We start from the raw sequence: 20,135 nt of genomic DNA on the forward strand, positions 1-20,135 counted from the left end.
TTTTTTGCGTGATAGTAAGAAATAATCATCATAATATAAAAAAATGACCATAAATTCTTTTGATGCAAAACAACTGAACGTGCAATTTCCCTCCTCGTTGTCTTCGTGCGAGACTTATTCAAACCACACCCTCTGCCTAACCATAAGCATGACTTGTGAAGACATAAAATGTTTATCTTTGGTTTTGTGACCATAACAAAGTTTTCATAGTACAATAAATCTAAAACTAGAAAATGTAATAACACTACCACAAGGACAAAAACTGTAATCATCGCAAAGTATGTGAGTACACATTTGTATGGCAATTTTCCCACAGTTGCAAAGCACAGTAAACAACAGCTGTGTTACAAACACACTGATAACCCTCTCAAAGAATAACACTGTCAGCATGCAGGAGACTTAGACATATCATGGTTCATTCTTGCTGTACAGTATTAAAAACACCCTCTGCAGACTTGTAGAAGATAATCCATTTTATGAAGTGTAAACCTTAATTTGGTTCTGCCAGTTTTATTCAGTTGTATCATTATTTAACTGTGTTACAATAATGTTTTTTCATATCAAAGTGTGAATAACATTTCATTCTGCTCACCATCAATCATCCGGCACACATAGAAAGACATCAAAGTCTCCTCCAGGAAGTAATCTTTCAAAAACATATCACCTTTTGAACTTTATTGTCTTATGCAAGTCCTTTCTTGGGAGCTGGTGAAATAAAGTTGTTTGCACATGGTTTAAAAGAAAGTAATGATCGTATTAAGGTTTTACATTCACAAGGAAATACACATTAGCTATGTGGCAAAAACAATAAAATGAAAAGTGAGGTAATTTTATATGACAGAATGGGAGCATGCAGATTAGAAAATAAGGCGTTAAATGAATCCTTGTTTAGGTAAACAATCTAAAAATAATTAACCTAATTAGATCTAACATTTAGCTGTCCCCGGATGAACCATTGAAAACAACACATCTATTTATATTCTCAGGCATCATGACTATAATGAAGTGTTATAATACATAATTGTGGTTGGCACTCATTTATATTGCAGCGATGTACGTTGAGGTGAACTCTATTTAACCCTGTGACAGCGTTCATTTATTCAGAAGGCAGGTTGGCTTTACAGGACAAACCTGTTCCTTTTCAAAGGAACTCTGTGGAGCGTTTGGCCCATGTGTCAGTGTGCGTGAACCCCACTGAGCTCATTAAACTGTTAATATCACTCTCTTCCTCTTCACAAAACCTCAAACCTCTCAAGATATTGCATGCTCAATGGCTGAAATACACACACACACACACACACACACCCACACACTCACATACAAAGCCTTGCAAAGCTTTTCTGACTAAATGCCTGCCTGGCTGCTTGCTTAAACACACACACACACTCACACAGACGCACACTCACGGCTGCAGCACAGCACTCGTATTTAAACTGATGTGAGTGCTGTCACGACATCCGACTAGTCCTATTTGTTCCACAGAAGCCTTGGCGTGAGAGAGCAGGGTCACCCCACTGGCTCTCATGCAAATCCATTCAGTACACACGCGCGCACACACTCACAGACACACACACACACGCACACACTTAATAGTCCTGCAGATAAGCAAAAAGACAGAGAGACAGCTAGGCAGGCAGGCATTCAGAGAGCCTTGTAGAGATTCAAGCAGAGAGAGGCTGGCGGACAGACAGACAGACTTAAGACAGACAGACAGACAGACAGACAAATCAACCTGAAGATACAGACGCACACATAATCAAATGGTCAGATATATAGCTAAAACAAACAATGGTTGAGTTAGACCACAAGATTTTAAAGCCGAGCTACTACACTCACTGTTGACCCCAAATGGTAGCAAGAGGTACTGCAACTATTTGAATTTAAAAACGTAGCAATCATATAACTTTTTTGTAAACTGTCTTCCACTTAGCGGCTGGTGCAGGGGGAGTGGCTAGCAGTAAAGACCAGGGAATGATTGAAACAAACTGTCTCGCACAACACACCACTTGAAATGTCTGAAAGCAAAAGTGTTTATATCTGTTCCGTACAGCCAAACCCAAAGGTGGGTAAAAATAAAAGAGAGACCAGTTGCGATAATCGTTCAGATATGGGGATAACAGCACACAGCACACAGTTATGGAAAATCTTATTAATAATGTTGTGCTTGTTTGTTGAAAATGAAAAAATTATGGAAAAATTAAAAAAGAGCTGAACAGAGAAGGTCAAATCTTGCCTGCTGTCTCATCTTTGCATTCTTGGCTGCATGATGTATGAAATCTGGGCTGGCATCTGTCTAGGATTTTGGATTTCAAAGAAAAAATTGGTGAAGACAAGAAAAAGTGTGTAGATATTATGCTAATGTTACATAAGCTTACGGTGATTTTAGATAAGCTTATGTAATTATGTTACCTAGTGTGGAAGTCTCACTGACTGAAAAAACAGTGCATCCTGTTTTGTATAATTACTTGCCACTGACATGGAGGTCAAGGTGTTTATTTTTTACTTATTACACTGCCCTCTGGTGGGTGCACTGACCTAGCCAAGCCAAGACTTTACACATATAAAAGATTGCTACTTCATCTTTGTATGAAATTTTTAATTTAATTTAATTTTTAATATAAAATATGACATCTGGGAGCTCACACTGTGTTTGCAAGAGGATCATAGAAGGTTTTAGGCATTTTAGACATGGATATACCCCTGACAGTGGTAACATGTTTTATTATAGATTGCACACTTCTTTGCTGTTGTTATTATTCTTTTTTAGTTATTGTTGGGCGATAAACATGTTTTTCGCCACATTTGATCTCCTTTCCACATCTGGCTTTTCTCATCACTCTGAGGACTGCTGTCTGTATGTAGGATTATTTGGATATTTACACAGGCCAGTGACAAATTGCCTGGCATGTGTGGGTATGGACAAATCTGTCTTTCAGCAAATGTCTCATGAATCAGATGTGGGTTGCGCTTATTTTTTACTAAATAAGGAAACACAAAAACATTCCTGACAGAGGCCCAGTCAGTGGCTGGTAAAACAGGATCAGACACAATGACGCAACAAAACAGGTGGACAAGTCTTTCATTTAGATGGAGTGGACAGGGCTTGTACAGTAGAGCATTGCGTGCACAAGAGGACCATTGGGTGCTACCCAAAGAAATAACAAGGAAAACAGCTCACATCCGAGGAGCACTGTGAAAGCAGTGGGTGGGATGGGCTATTTGGGTTAACTGACTGAGTGAGTGTAGAGGAGCTTATGTCATAAAAGTTGTATCATAATACACGAAAATGAAACACATTCTATGTGTTCGGAGTGCCAGTCTGTCCCATCAGTTTCGTAATTCTCTGTAATACTGGTTGTATTATGTGGTGATTTTGGTGATTTCAACCTGAATCTTTGGACACGGATTTGTCCTGCATAGCCTATCCCAAATATGTCATAGCGTGACAATATTAGTCATTTCATTCCAAAAAAAGAATAGTGGGTTTCACCCCTCCCCCGTCCGCTTAAATCCGTGCATACACACACAGACACATTCACACACTTTCGCCTGTCGCCCCTCCCCCTTCTTGTCCTTCCTCTCTCTCTCTGTCTCTCTCTCTTACACACACGCACGCAAGCACACACTCAGCATGCTTCATTATACACTTGCCCACACAGCATAGCGTGCCGGAAACAGACTCAATAGATGCCAAGCCCCCAGTCCCTGCAGGCTCAGTGCCCCTAAAACACTGGATGCACCTTCCCAAATTAGGTTAATTTGCTTTTGCCACAGAGACTGCCCAAAATACAGTCTAGTGGTTACACAAACAATTATGACAGAGAAATTAGATTGTTTTTTTATATTTCAAATTCCAGCTCTCATCAATTATTAAGCTGACAGGGTTCAAAATAAGACCAGCGAAATTGAAATGGATATGACCTATAGTATGTTAAAATGATGATACTCAAGGCAATCAAACTGGTATGACAGCACTGATGTAGCCAAACACTGTAAATGCAGCCAGACTATTCTGGAAGTAGGCTTGACCTTTTAAAATGCATTTTGCTTTGTCTATTTAATAGACTACAAAGAAACTTTATACATGATGTAACGATTTACAATTGTGGCCCAGCTATACTACTTTGCATATGATTCTACATAAAAATGTACGAAATGGTACCAACTCCTTCTTCTTTTGTCCTTGCCACAGGGATATTTGAGGATATGACCGATTTCAGAGAGTGTAACAGGGAGTGAGACAGAAAGAGGAGGGTGGATTGGGGTGGGGTAGGGGTGGGGGGTGGGGGGGGTACAGAGGGAGGGCTTGTCCTCCCTCTCCCCTCTCCCCTCTCCCATCTCCCCTCTTTGGCCCAGTATGGTGCAAGGTTTGATTATTGTCTCTGCCTGAGTTACAACATTTTTTTCCCCCTTTTGTCACGTTCACAAGTTTTTTTTCTGCTGTGGAGGCAGATAGACCAACACGAAAGGTAGGCTAGACTTGAGTGGGTGAGTGCAATTTGCATCAGAGCGACTGAGTCTGCATGATTCATTGACGGGCCCATAAATAGCCCAACACGCATCCCAAATGAAATCATACGAAAGATCTCTCTGTACTTCTCTCTCTAGCTCTTGCAGTCTCTGTTAGGGTAGGTAGCATTCAGACACTGGTTCTCTTTTTTGTCAGCCACAAAATGAGAGCAATGATACTACACAAAAAAGGCAGAAATGTATGTCTAAAGACATTTGTTAACAATCTATTACCACATAACGATTGGTCCTGTAAAAGCCCCTGCGGGAATGTCTGGCCGTTATTTCACATTACTTCTGAGGCAATGAATTAAATGCACACAACCCAAACACAGCATGGAGGAGTGACCTGTGCATGCAAGACACAGAGTTCAGCAAATGTGACTTCAAGGCATTGTCAATCTGCATTTTGTACACATATAGCCTATTCATGCTTTAGTTTAACAAAAAAAAAAAAAAGTTTATTTAAAAGGTAACTTATTCTCACTAAGTTTATTTTCACCATTTTTGGTGTTTCTGGGAGGGCTCTGTCATCTTGGAAACTATACTAGTTAGTCTAGAGTTGCATCATAAAGATAGACAAGAGGATCAATATCAGTTTCATCTTTCTGTATCTTAATGACTCCCCCCTCCTCCGCTGAATGTCATATAGCCACAGATGTCAGTGGCCTCACACATCAACCATGGCCCTTCCTGCCGTGTGAAGCATTAGCTGCCAAAGCGTAAAATTAAAGTGACCAGCATTACCAACTGGAGTTTCCACCCCCTGAGACAGAAGGCGGTTTAGGTGGTTGTGGTGAAAATGAACTTTTGCTCAAGAGGTTAAAATGAGAAGCTTCCCACACCAGTGGCTTACAGATAAAGTTGCTGAGTTTTAAAGAAATCGCTATGACAACAAAATAAATAATTACTATCAATAAAATAATATGCTACCAACAGGACTGTGGTGGTTGTGTGTGATTGTAACCGGCGGTAGTTTAAGTATTCAGATTAACTTAAATACCACACTATAAAAGTACTCTATGACATGTATGACAAGTAAAGCTCATTAAATATTATAATACTGGATTAAAATATTGGTTGGGTGTAATTTCCCCAATTTATATTGCTGTGTATAGTTTAATTTTTAACTATGCAAACTCATCATAACTTTTAGAAGTAAAATTTTAATCTACAAAGTAGTTACTATAGCTGTCAGGTCATTGTAGTTGAGTAATGAGTATAATATTTCCATGTGAAATATAGTCGAGTAGAAATATATAAATTAACATGAAATGGAAAATCCCAAATAAAGTACTTCTTAGTTGCTCTTCAGAATAGTACCTCAGAAAATGTAGGCTAAGTAGTTACATTCTACCACAGAATAATCACAGCTCATATTCAATTAAAAAACCAAGCTTTTATTTTGATGGAAAAGCAACATCCGGTGCTCGCCCTGGCCTTGGTCATTGGACGTTCTGCATTGCGTGTGTACGTAATGGCTACGCCGTAGCCCATAGCAACGGCCAGAGTGTTGCTCACACCAGGAAATGTTCCAGTTAAAAAAGTATGTTGTGATTTTTTTCGCCTTCGTTCTGAACGAGACTGTTGCTAATGGGTAGGTTAAGATTTGGTCTGCTCACAAGTTAATAGAATTTGAAAGAAAAAGTTGCATTGCTATATGACTTCAGTGGTAAATGCTTTTAGCTGAGAGAGCGCACTGATTTGTTTACAGTTAGTTATCGTCCGTTCGACTGCTTCTTTTTTATTTATTTATTTATTTTTTTACAAACAATGCCCGTGCCTCATTTAATAAACAACGACCTTTGCAAGTATACAGTTTATACCAGATACAGTTTACTGTTCCTAAACAAACCTGCATTTTCCGCACAATACGTTTCAGCTAATATAGAGACTTACAATGTGTCATTCTTAATAATGAGTTTATGCTAACTATTCAACGTAAGTGTATAATAGGTAAGATTGTATCTCTGTAATATACATGCCTAAATCTAAATTGTTTTCCTAGGATGCCTGTATAGGCCTACAAGCCACTGTTAAAATGTCTTAAGTAATTATTTGTTTGGCCTGTATGTTTTCAACCATGTGCTTTATTTGTGTCATTGAACTGTTTTCTGAATAGTATTCAAAGTTTAGGGAAGCAATTGTGAGATACCACTTAAAAAAAAAAAGTCATGCTGCTGAACTCCTTAAACAACAATTATCTTTGTGGATCCTTAAAATCAAATTGATTCAACTTCTTCCTCCCCTCCCTAGTGGCTAAATGCTTTTTGCCCCTCATTGCCTGCCTTTGTGCTCATGCCCAACTGTGGGCCCTCATGAGTTTATATGTTCGTGTATGTTTTCCTGTCACGATTCGGGCATGCGTCCATGCAGAATAGATGAGTTTATGAACAGCTTGCTTCTCTCACATTAGACTGATTAATAGTTCAATCAGGGCTAAAACGGACAAAATGTCACGGGGGAACAGTTGTCATGCAAAATCAGCCCTTTATATCTGCATCCATCTAAAAGGATAGGCCTGCTTAATGCTGTCACAGGGCGTTACTAATTTATCTGCGTTGTGTGAGCCAACGAAGGATCTCAGCTGAGTTTTAAATGCAGGGCCTAGAGACAGTAGGGGGGCAATCAGGCTATTAGCGTGCGTGAACATGAAGTCTGCTCTTTGATTGGGCAGGGTTTGTGTGCCTGCGCTGTTGTGTGTGAGGGAGACAGAGTGGGTACACGAGATTGTTTACGTGCTAGTGCTTAAATGTTTAAGGCGGTGTATCAAGTTAAACCTGCCTGTTTTTGCATGAGCTCTCAGGCTGTATATGGTTGGATGTGTGTCTGTGTGCATTGTGCTTATGGCCAAATCATTGTGTGTTTGTGCTGTCCATTTTCCTGTGTGTCCTCTCACTCTATTTCCCTCTGATGGTCTGCGAGGGCATTCAATGTCTGGCATGCAGCCATGCACAGGGGACCATCTGATAGGAATGACCTCTGGCCCTAAGTTAGCCAGAGGTATTTAATCCGAGGTCAAGTGTTAAGTTGGCGTGATGCTTTCCCCCTCACTAATGGTGAGCTGATAGATAAATGCCCTGAAAGCGTGCACACACAGATAGACAGACAAAGGCTGGGTTAGGCTTGCATTACTGTTCTCCTCGCATGACCTCCTGCACCCACAGTCACATTACTGACTGTACCTCAGTGGCCACTTTTACACAACAGCGGAAACCTAGAATACATATACAAGTAAACTATCACTTTCATCATTAATTAACAACAACATGCTATTATAGTTATTATAACTTTTTGTGGAAAGTTCCCTCACTTGAACGTTGAATCAGTCCTTGTTAAACCTACTGATACCCTGTGGTGGAGGACAAGCTAATGTATGGCTGTGAAAACAAAATACCCTTAGCTGTGAAATGCCATAATCTAGAGTCTATAATCTTAATGCCATAAGCTTGACTGATTAATCTATTGAATAGAGTGTACAGCAAATGGGTTTAATATGTTGAACATCACGCTAAGAGATTTATCCTTATATTAACTTCAGAGGCTATGTGCTATTCATCACTTTAAGAGTACCACCCATTTTTATCCTGAAAAGTGTTCAGGGGTAATATTAGTTAGAAGACTTAGGATGCTTGTAGAAATCAAAGCTTTGTTTGTAGTGATCGCTAGTATCTTTTTGTTTTTACACGCACACTTTTTTCTGGAAGGTGCTACTGTTGGCCATTGTGTTGTAAATTGAAGGGAATGGTTTTTACACAGGAATGGGGAAGTTAAAGACAGAGACACAACTCTCCTCTCAAGAGCTCAGTTCACCATTTCATCATTTATAAAGAAGAAATGCTAAACATTCATTGGTTCCAGATGTTCTAATGTAAGGATTTGCTGCTTTTCTTTGTTTAATAGCATCGTAAATGGATTATATTTTGCTGCTGGTTAAAGAAATGTTTTCATTATTTTTTGACTTTGTGTAGATGAAATTATTAACTAGACAAACTACATCAACAGATTAATCAGTATTGAAAATAACTGTTAGTTGCAGTCCTAGTTTGCAGCACCAAATGAAAATCCATAACACCTACTGTACACAATTTCCAGTGTAGCTAATTCTGCTGGTCTTGTGCTTGTTTCCAGGAGACAAGGAGAGATATATGGAGGCAGAGCAGGAGAGGGAGAAGGAGAAGGAGAAGGAAATGAGGATGATTCTTCATCGTCCTCCGATCTACCCACTGCCTGAAGAAATAAAAAAGGTAGGCAGTGATTCAGAAATCATGCTCCTGAAAACACGTGGCAGGTACCTTGCTGATTTTGTATTTGAAATTATATTTGAGCACCAATACTCTCCTCTTAGGACAACCAGTATGAAATCATATTCAGCTCACACATACATTAGTTTTTAGGCCATGCTGTACATGTTACCTTTCAAAGCAACATGTTAATGAAAGACCATATTGACACAACATATGCTGTCTTTCTTTTTTACTAACCTGGAAAACCTGACGAGTTTGTCAACAGTGCACTCTTTCCATATGCTGCAGTAATCCATATGATTTAAATAAGAAATGGGACAATGTCTCCTCTTTTAATCTTCCATCTGTTTTAAGATATGCACACAAGACGTAACGTGGCAACGATTGCGTGTTGCTTCATATCCTTGTCAATGTCAGGTGGCAGTTACATATTCCCATATGACATGCCATATGGTATGAATATAAATTAGTAGGGAATATATCTTGCTTTTCCCTTTTAAACAGGCGGCACATAGAGTATCTACTACCAATTATAGCAGTGCATTCTCTGTATTTCAAGTTGACGTTAATGCATTTTTCACATTACACTATGCTTTTGGAAAAGGGTTTTTATATCATCATAAATCAAAAACATACTGCCAAGTAAGTGGTTTTAAACCAGTAGTTTTACTTCCCATTCTGAGTGTCAAAAAATAAGGTGTAAGAGCATTTTCTACCTCTGTCCTTTGTAAAGTTAATTAATTTCTCACTACAACAGTAACCTTTGTATTTAAACCATTTCTCCCACATTAAAAATGCAGAATTTTACAAACTGAGCAGCTGGCTGGTTATGAGAGGGACCTGACTGCTTTATCTGTAGCTCTCCAAAAGGCTGGGAAAACAAGACAATAATATTCTGTCTTTTACAATCTATCCTCATTTTGCTCGAGTAGTTGCGCATCTGCTCTTTGATACTATCAAATCACTTCCACACTACCAAAGTCACTCCATTTTTGGAACTAGTACTTCCACAGTGATTTTAGCATTGTGTGCTGCTGCATCATAGATGTAAATAAGTTAGCACTTTGCAAAATCTTTCAAATCATAATTTGACACATTTTTATCACATTACAGTTTATCAGGAACAATATACTATGGCACACCATTACTGCTGTTCATCCCACTTCAAGTGCATAGTAGAGACTGCTCTCTATCTCTTAGTTTGGTCCTCTCTCCTATCTGTCTCAGTCCAGTCTGTTGCTCTGCTCTCTAGTAATTTCTGGAATTTCTCATTGAGGCCTAAGGGTGGGTGATCTGGCCAAAAGATCATATGACAATCTTTTTGGGTAGAATCGCAATCCACGATCTGAATCACGAGTCTCCCCACAGATCAGTGGCAAACTGTGAGTATTAGAGCTATTTATATTCCTTTAGTCTGTAAGGTTCTACTGATCAAAAGCTTTAAAAGGGCTTTCAACAAAAGTATTCCAAGTTGTGAATATTTTCATGTGACGTCCATTGCAGACAGTAAGGCAACTTCCTCTTCTTCACTTCTTCCAACATGAAAACAATTTTTTCAAGTTCCGTCAGGTCAGCTTTGGGAGTCTTATTTTCATTAGTTGCTGCCTACAAATTTAAAGTGTTTCCACATTGTTCTGTTGAGTTTCACCATGGGAGGGTCGAGTAAAGACAGTGAGTGCACCTATTTGAAAAGCCAATGACGATTACCCCCATGCAATAGCTCTGGCCTAAATAAAAAAAATCTGACTGGTTAACTCAATTTTCATGGCTTTAGGACAGTATGCCTTTCATTTATGAAGGAAATTTGAGAGAAAATTAGGCAAAAATTAGAATCAGAAGAGAATAAATATTAAATGAAAGAGATTAAATATAACCTTTAAAATGCCGCCTTGTGTTGCTTGTCCTAAGGATGGACTGCATCTGGTGACAATGGTTCTTGTTCTACTCATTTGGAGAACTTGTAAATGTGCCGCTACGCCAAGCTCACTGTGGCTGCAGAGCAGAACAAGGACCACTGGCGCCAACTGCAGTTAGCGGGCTAGCTGTTTAACAGTTAACAATGGGCTGGTTACCACCAATTGAACTTTTACAATTAGATATCCAATTATAGCACCTTTAAATAATGCAATCTATAAAATTAATCTGAAAGGTAGATCATATGCCAAAGTAAGATTGTCCATGATATAAGATTCTCAGATCACCCAATCCTGTTGAGGTCAATAGTAGCTCTGCACAATATGCCCCATGGTATTATGTGAGAGCAGCCATCCCATACCCATCTACACATACCCCTCCTCATGAGGGAATTTTCTTGTGTCCACTTAATGAATGACCTACTCAGGGTGAAAGTGTGAGGCCCTAGGTCTCTGCGCCCCAGCTACTGCACTAAATCTTACAGGCCTTGAGACGCTCAGGCGGCTCCTCCAGACGCAGCTGTGGTTTTCTGCTGATACTACTGGTGTCAGGGCTGATAACAGTAGACCTTGGATGGTCAGTAACAAGTGGCTGGGTGTTTTAAGAATCAGCACTTGGGCGTATATAGTCTTGTTTCCTTGTTTATGGTTAATGAACCAATAGTGTATTCACACATCCCTCTTCTCTCTTTTCTTCGAGATATTTGACCAATTATGGAGTGTAAGCTCCCTATAGTAATCTCTCTAAGTGTATAAATAAATATAATAAATATTGATGAATTCTCCTTTCTCCTTGATCAAGCATCACCGATGATAAGAATTTTCACACCCCCCTCCCTGAAAGTCTCCACCCCAAAAGTCTCACACAAACACACCCATGCATGCATAGGGCACAACGCAAAGACACAGACACAGAAACACAGACACAGACACAGACACACACACACACACACACACACACACACACACACACACACACACACACACACACACACACACACACACACACATACACACACACACACACACACACAAACACACAGTCCATTCTCCCATACATCCATTTGTCCATCAGTCTTTCTGCCTGCTGCGTCATGGCCCACAGACTCAAATGGGAATCCATTTTATTTATTGATTTTTGTAGTGGCCGTCTATTTCTCCCCGGTGTGGGTGTGTGCATCCGTTTCAGTCCTTCTGTTTATGATTTTTCATGAGGGAAATTTGATAACCACACACAGAGCAATGGACAGAGAAAGAGAGACAATAACAAAGAATGAGAGAGGGAGGGAGGGACTGACATTTTGATCATAGCCCATCTGGTTCAGTCTCAGGCTATACCTCCCTCCCTCTCTCCCTCCCTTCCTCCCTCTGTCATCCACTCAGATTCCAATAGGTCCGTAAAATAGAGGATGTTCTGGGCTTAGCCCCCCGCTGGGTACACTTCAGCACCATTTATTGGAGGAGGCTTAGGTGGCCGGGAGCGAGTGGAGAACAAAAAACAACAGAGGCAATGCGTTGCAAGCGCAAAGCTGTGGGCAGCACCATGTGCGCTAGTCGGCGTGGGAGGCAAAGAGGAGGTGGTGTACTAACAGGCCCATTTAAGTGCTGTTAATCCTGGTGTGCTGGGAGAGGGCTGGCACCAAGGTTTAATGGTGGGCTGCTGAGAAGGAGAGCACTGCGGTTGCACACACATACACACACACACCATGCCTCCCACCCACACACTCGGGCACAAAAACACACATACTCGCACTGAACTTTCATGCCATCAGCATGCTTATTGTGTATATATATATATATATATATATATATATATATATATATATATATATATATATATATATATATATACACAGCTATAGGTACACACACAAATGAAAAACTCACTCATACATTGCAAGACAGTAGTCTTAATTATGGCATTCCTTTTAATGTGGCTTTTTTGCCCAGATTTTAAAAACTTGCAGGTGGATTGAAAACTGAATGATTTTCTATTATGTATGACTCTGTAAGACATGACAAGTCTGATAGCATGTCCACGGCATGTTCCTGTCTTCTGTCCTGTGCCTGCGTGGAAATGAAATTAAGCACAGATTTATTTGAACAGTGAGATCTGTATTCTTCCACAGTTTCTCTTTGAACTATTTCAGAATTTGCATGTTCCACAGCTTTATACTGACAGTCTTATGATCAAATTAGAGTGTATGTACATTGTTTCCATTGTCTTAAAGCATCTTACTGACTTGATGGCTTCTGTGAGGTTAATGGCATATAGGGAGCAATTTTATTCTTTTGCCAACCACTCTAATCTCAATGCTGAACTTTTTTTGACTGGATTGTCTCTGCAAGTGTAGCTGGTTTTGCAAGGGAACTTAAAATACAGTACTGTAATTTATTTCAAATATGCTGAGAATGCATGCTGCCTTGCAGTTTCATCCAGTGTCATGTGAAAACAGGCATACTTCCTCTCACTCTCTTTCTTTGTCTCTCTCAAGGGCACATTAGCACTTGTTATTCAGGGACCTGAGAGCGTTACTCCCCCCCTTTTACTGATGGTCTTGGGACTAAGAATCAACTCAAACCTGCTGCTCAAAGCAGGTAGTTAGACTAAAAATAGCACATCTATTAAAGACTCAAGAGGCTGTGTGTTGCTACAGGTGCCAGTGGGAGGATGAAATATGATCCAGGAAGTCCAACTTGATTAAAACATTGATTAAATTGAAGGTTTCTCAGACACGAAAACACTGACCAGAAGTTTATAAATCTGTGAGCCTTTTAATACTCTACTCTAATACTATACTTTTAATAATTCTAGGTAATTAATTTAGAAAATCATATTAATGTCCCTTTTGACGGTAATGATGTGAAAACTAGAATATGCTGTTCGTGTTACAAAGTAGCCTACCTGGATTTTGTGCTTGCACTTATTTTACCGGAGAACACAGTGCTGCTGGATGATGTTGCATTGTATTACTGCAAAAGTTGAGCCAGGTTTAACTTTTTGCTGGACAACCCTGCTTTTTTCTTTTCTAATGCAGTGACAGTGCTATTGTTGATCTGAACGCAGCATAAGCCACTGTCTATTGCCACCTCAAAACTCTAAACAAAGCTGTTTCACTCCTTCCTTACTTGGCAGGATTTTCCTCCAAGTTGTCAAAGTAACACTTTAACTTAGAAGATGTGTTCCCTCTTTCCTAGCACAGTGTTCCAGTCCAAATGTGGCTAAAGGATTAGTTTTAAGTGCAGCACCGAGCAGAGTACACCACAGCCTTTTTGCGCAGCTGCTGAGCACCTCTTGTTCTCCATGAGGTGCTGATACTACCTATTCACTTCTCAAGTGTCACAGTCTGAGAGGAGCTCAAACACACAGTGTAACAGGACAAGACGTTCACCTCCAAGAGAGAGGGAAGCACAGGCAGAAAGAGACAGAGAAAAGAAGCAAGAAAAGCAAGTAAAGAAAGAGACAGACAGGAGGGACAATACTCCCTGTTAACTTCTTTAATGTTGTGGTATGTGCAAAGCTCCCAAACACAATGTAACAGGATAAGACATTCACTTCAGAGATAATTAGAGAGTGAGCGGAGAGCAAGGGAGGCAGAGAGAATAGGGGGCTGTGTGTGCAAGAGAGATAAGTGAAAGATTTTCTGTTTCGTTTTCTTCAGTATGAGAGAATCGATGAAGAGAATAAGACCAAAAAAACAATAACAATAATAATAATAATCTGTCATACACACACACACACACATGCAAGCACATCAACACACCCAGCTTTCTCCTTCATCTATTTTCTTTCATAACACCAAACATACCCATTAAGAACACAACAGGAGATTATACACACTTAAAAAGGTTGTGTTTACCAACCATCCTCCATCCGTACACACACACTGCACGCCATGGCATGCATTCACTACCTGTTTGACTCTAGTTACATTTATAATTGAGGAGGTTCTCAGTTTTGTTAGCCTGTGCATTCACATTATAGTGTGTTTCAGCCTCAGGCTGCCATCTCCCTGCTCCAGAGTCTCAGCAACATGGTACTTTTTCCTACTTCTTTCTCTTTTTCTCTCACTCTCTTTCTCTTTCTATAAGAGGTACATGTCGCTCTCGATGGACAGCTGACAGAGCACAGGCACTGAAATGTGTCACCGTAATGCCTCAAGTACTGACTGGCTGACTGCTGTCTGTAAAAATGTGGACTGTAGGTGGGAGTTCAAGCATTGTCTATGTGTGTATTCGTGTGTGTGTGTGTGTGTGTGTGTGTGTGTGTGTGTGTGTGTGTGTGTGTGTGTGTGTGTGTGTGTGCTCTTGTATTATTTAAAGATATGGTTACACAATGTCTACAGTCTGTGTAGCGAAAGCAGCACATTAGCAGAGCATCAGCAGCAGCTTCAGCCCTCTGTTGTCACAGGTTGTTGTCTGGCACAATACTGAGCATAGGTGAAACAAAACAAAACATTTAATTACATTTTAATGCAGCATTAAATGTAGTCGTATTCTCTTTGTTGGGCACACTTTATAATAAGTAGAAAAAGAGTGATTTGCTCCACGTACACCTAAACACCTGTCGTGGAGCTTCACTTTTACATCAGTAAGACTTGCTGATGTGATCAGAGTGCATGCTGTGACCACACTGCCATCTGTATGTTGACAGGACAGGTACAAAAGAGACTAGGCCTCACTCATCTTCATCACACGCTGGAATTTTGAGTGTTACCCAAATTGAAAAATAGCCTCAAAACCTCTTTATCAAACCACTTTACCTCTGTGTGAATTAAATAAAACTTCTAAACAGCTCCTGAAGTTTTTTGTAACTTCAGTCTCTCAAACTTTCTCTGTTGTCAGTCAGACCTTTTTGTTTACTGAGCCTCTCTAATATATATATTTTTTTTTTCACAAGGATGTGTTTCAGGTTTCCTTGTAGAATATCTGAAGCAAACATGATGTAATAAATGTAGTGGAAAAAGTAAGGTGAAAGCTAAGTTTAAGTTATAGGGGCCAGACATTGCATTTCATCAGTATAGTGGAAAAACTTTAGCTGCATCCTTGTGGTTCATAGACTGGAGGATCTGGCTGCAGACATGTCCATGGATATGTCCATGACCTGTGTGTGTGTGTGTGTGTGTGTGTGTGTGTATACATTTGCCTTACTTCTCCCTGTTTTAACATCATGCAAAGTGCTATTAGCTGCATTTGTAAGAAATTGTACTATACAAATATATTTGAACTTAGTTAAGTGAAACACTCCCTTTCAATAGAACATTTTTAATCTTGAAAAAGCAGGGCAACAGTTTATAGAAAGTCTTAGTAGTACAGTTAGTGCAGTGTGTTCTTTTGGACAGAGGAGCGGAGGCTCAGTTGTTGAATTTGCAACACTGAAACGCTCATCACCAGTCAAGTCTGGTTTGTTCGCTGGAGAGCCCTTTCTTTCTCTTCTACTAAAATCTGACATTTCAGTGACGACCTCTGTCCCTGGTTCTAAAAACATCTTCAACTTCTCCCTCCGTTTATCTGTTGTAGTGTAAACGTGTCAATCGAAGTCCTGACTAGCCTCTGTCATGTCTTTTCGTGCGTCTGACTGTTGACCGAGGGCTCTCAACTGCTCTTGCTCTCCCTCTCCCTCCCTCCCTCCATCCATTTTTAATGTGAGCATGGCAAAGTCTTCTAGAGGAAAAGAGGAGAGGAGAGACAACCTACATGTCCTGGGGAAGTACACCGTGCTACACATCTCTCCTTTTCTTCTCTTTCTTTTTGTCTCACTTTCTTTCTGTTTCATTCCTTCAGTTTCCCCCTCCCTGAATAATGGATAGTTTCAAACCAGACACGCTCCTCCCTTCTTCTCTATAAGACATCAGGAGGTCGGTGGTTAGTGGTAGCACATGTGTTGTCTGTTCACTCTAATCAGTGTATCTCAGACTTGCTCCCATCCTCCTCCTCCCTCTTCATCCTACTCCTCCTTCTTCCTCCTCTTTGGCTGTTTTTCCTGTTCCACCCTTACCTTTCCTGCCCTTTTTCAGTCTGTTTTCTTAAATCTGGGGGAAGAGAGAGAGATTAAGAGAGAGAGGGAGAGGGGGAGGTTTCATCAGGTGAATGCTGATCTGCAGTAATGACTGAGAGACAGCGGGGGGATTATTGTGCAATATTGTCACGGGTGTTGTCTGGGGCCTGGTAATACAAAGTGACAATATTGCATGATAATCCACAGGTCATTACAAGGTCACTGTTGCTTTTATGAAGCAGTTTCCATGCCAGCCACTGTGGGAGTTGTTTTTAAAAGATACACATTCATCAAATGTTCAGACAGTCTGTCCCTTAATACAAAAGATTTCACTTAAAAACATTAAAACATTATTTGTTAATATTTCTTGCATACTGGTGTTGTGTGTGAGTTTGACAGCAGAAAAGAGTATCTACATCATTAAATGATAAGAGCAAGGGCTTTTTTATAGACTCAACATTTTGCACTGACTCAATTTACTATCGAAAGAGGAAGAATTTCCTCATTGATAGCAGCCTCATTCGACCATTATCCATGATATTCACAAAGATGTTATGTGTTTTCAGCAAGCGTTACAAATCTCGCTTTTTTGAAGACTGGAAAACCTTGATCGTCTGCTTTTACCACCACTCTTCAAACACTTCATTTCATTGACTACTATTTTGTACCATCATGGTTACTGCTTTCAGTACTTACACATATTCAAAGCTGAAAACAGCCAGTCCTGTCATGTTTTTTGGGTGCTGTCGAAATTCTAGGAAACCTCAATAACTGTGGTTGAATTTGACGCACGTCAAGGGAAAGTGGATACAACAGAAAGGTCAAACATACCACTTACAGACCCATTGTAGCAAACAATAAATGAGGTTTTGAGTTTCTTGTAAACATTATATTACCTTTAACTTTCTGCTTTGCTCAAAAGGTGGCCTTTGGTGATGTAACGCTTTAGTTATTTGTATAGTCAAACTGAATTAGATCTCTGTTTTACTCATTCATAACTGTCTGACGCTTATTTGCATAATGTACTCAGATTCAGCACAGAGACAAACACTGCAGGCGATGGCACTTGTTTTCTCTTGCTCAAGAAGGTTAAATGAGGTTGCATTATGCTTTGCTCCACTGACTGTCATCTAGTCAGACAGAATGTCATCAGTTTCCACCTGGTTTAAACTGTAAAGGAAGAACACAAAAGCAGGATCAGACTCAAGAAGGTATGGTCTTATTCACACACTGTACAGCAACAGAAAAATAGAACACGCACGGATAGACAGGCAGGCAGACACACACACACACAGTTCAGCCAGGGTTACCTCCTCTGGCCTCTCTTGGCTTACTGTGCCGTGCCATGTCGTGCCGAGCCGCGTGTTGTGATGCGTGGTCTAGTGGGGCTAACGGAAGCACATGTGTTGTCTGCTAACTCTGATTAATGTAACAGACTATACTCCCCCTTCTCTCTCTGGCTCCTTTTTCGCACCGGCTACCCTGCTGTCCTGCCTTCACCCCTCATGTCTGCACTCGGTCTGTGTTTCAAACCTGGACCCTGAGAAACATAAGGCTCATTAAAATATAATATAGTGCCTCTCTTGCTTTGTTCATATAGTATATAGTGTTTTGGAGAATAGGTTTTTAACCTATCAGAACTGTTCAAATTTCTGGAACTGAAGAGTTACACTACCTTCTACATACATTATCAGTCAGCTCATTATCAATATTATATTCCCAGCTGAGGGGCGTATAATGCAGCAGGAGGTACTATAACCAGTTCCAAACTAGTGATTAACTTAATCGGTTTGCACCATTAAAACTTAAGAAAGCTAGTGAAGACTTTAATTATGTGTAAATCGGTTAATAGGATTTACCTGCAGCACTGCCCAATCAAGAGCAATCAACAGTTTAAACAGGAACTTAACTTTATGTGTATAATACATTTCATAATGCAGATCAAAGTGCTTCACATACAGTACATATCTACAACACATTTAAAATCAATAAACCATTCAGAAACAGCATTAAATAAAATAAAAGAGGGTGAAACTATATACACAATCAATACGATTTAGATGACAAGGAATAAAAAAATAATCGCAGGATATAGACTACATACAAGCAGGATTAAAAAGATGATTGGATGGAAAGGATGCTTTTCAAAAGAATTTACAGAGATTGCATGGCAGATGTTTTTGGGAAGTCTGTCCCACAGTTTTGGCCCATCATAAGAGTAAGCTGCCTCTCCATACTTTATTTACTTTAGTCTTAACTGTTGATATAGTTAATGCTGTAATGTTTGATGACCTAAGGCAATGACTGGAGAGAAACAGTCAGCTATGGTGCTAAACTATTCAGAGCTATATTCTCTAGTAATGAAATTTTAAAATCTATTTCTAAAAGAGATGATGTAAAGATGCTTAAATATGTGTGATATATTCTCTTTTACTTGTTTTTTTAATACTTTTTTATTTATTTATTTATTTAATTTATTTTAAATCTATTCACTGATTTATTTGTAATCCAGTAAAAAAAAAAAGTTTTGCTACAGTACAGATGAAAAAACACCTATATGTGGATCAATTTATTTGCATTAGCCAGAATAAGGTATCATCTGACTACGGAAATATTTCTTAGATGGAAAAATGCTTTCTTACTGATGTAGTCAGGATGTTTACTGAGGTTTAAATTGTTGTCTATGATGACACCCATGATTTTTGCCTCAGGTTGAGTCTGCTTTGCCAAAGATTAGAATTCTGTCTCTTTTAGATTCAGCACCAATAACTATTGTTTTAGTTTTGTCCTCATTTAATTTTAATTTAATAGTTGTTACACATCCATTTTGAGATGTTGTGAAGGCTTTCTGTTGATGATATAAGCTGATATAAATTAAACAGGTCACTTTATCATCCGATCATTGGGCACTTACAATATGTAGTTGTGTTCTGTCCTCATAGGTAGGAAAAGCAATTTGAGGTATACCATGTTATTTTTCTGAAAAGTAATTAAAATCTTTCCAATTTACATCATAAATGAGCAAAAATCATCTTGATCAAATCTGTCGACCAAATCTGTTATATATTAGCCAATGTTGCAGACGTATGTCAGTTGGTTTGATTATGCAGCACTTTCATCTGGCAGTTACTGGGTGTAGATGTTTAGTAACAAACAACAATCTCTATGTAAGAACTAGTTTGTGTGGTGCAACCCGTTTTAATTTAGTGATGTGTAACTCACCTTGTAAACACTTAACTTAAGTTTAAACTTGCTAACAGCTGGTGCAACCGGCTCCAGGTCACCAATAGTGAACTGTGGACTTACAACTGATAGCGTAGCATGTTATGTTTTGTCTTGAGCTTGGTAGGTAGGTGAGTCTTTCCAGGGCCCCTGATTTGAGAATGATAACTCTATCTACCTGCAATAGACGCAGTCACCAGTCAGTTCTGGAGACTTAGCTAACTTTAAGAAAATACATTAAGACTC

The 20,135-nt window shown here is 39.5% G+C and overlaps 1 protein-coding gene across 1 annotated transcript in view; it reads left to right on the forward strand.

Annotated features, from left to right (window-relative positions):
* Nucleotides 1-6,000: 6,000 nt before the first annotated feature.
* The window catches only part of lekr1 (leucine, glutamate and lysine rich 1), a 75,050-nt gene continuing 60,915 nt past the window's right edge, over nucleotides 6,001-20,135 (forward strand). Inside the window, exons 1-2 of the mRNA XM_056373310.1 lie at nucleotides 6,001-6,106; nucleotides 8,641-8,756. Of these exons, the coding sequence (XP_056229285.1) occupies nucleotides 6,103-6,106; nucleotides 8,641-8,756 (120 nt within the window). The 5' untranslated portion in view covers nucleotides 6,001-6,102. The remainder of the gene's footprint in view (nucleotides 6,107-8,640; nucleotides 8,757-20,135) is intronic.

Source organism: Seriola aureovittata, chromosome 4, assembly GCF_021018895.1.
Source record: "Seriola aureovittata isolate HTS-2021-v1 ecotype China chromosome 4, ASM2101889v1, whole genome shotgun sequence".
Lineage (NCBI taxonomy): Eukaryota > Metazoa > Chordata > Actinopteri > Carangiformes > Carangidae > Seriola > Seriola aureovittata.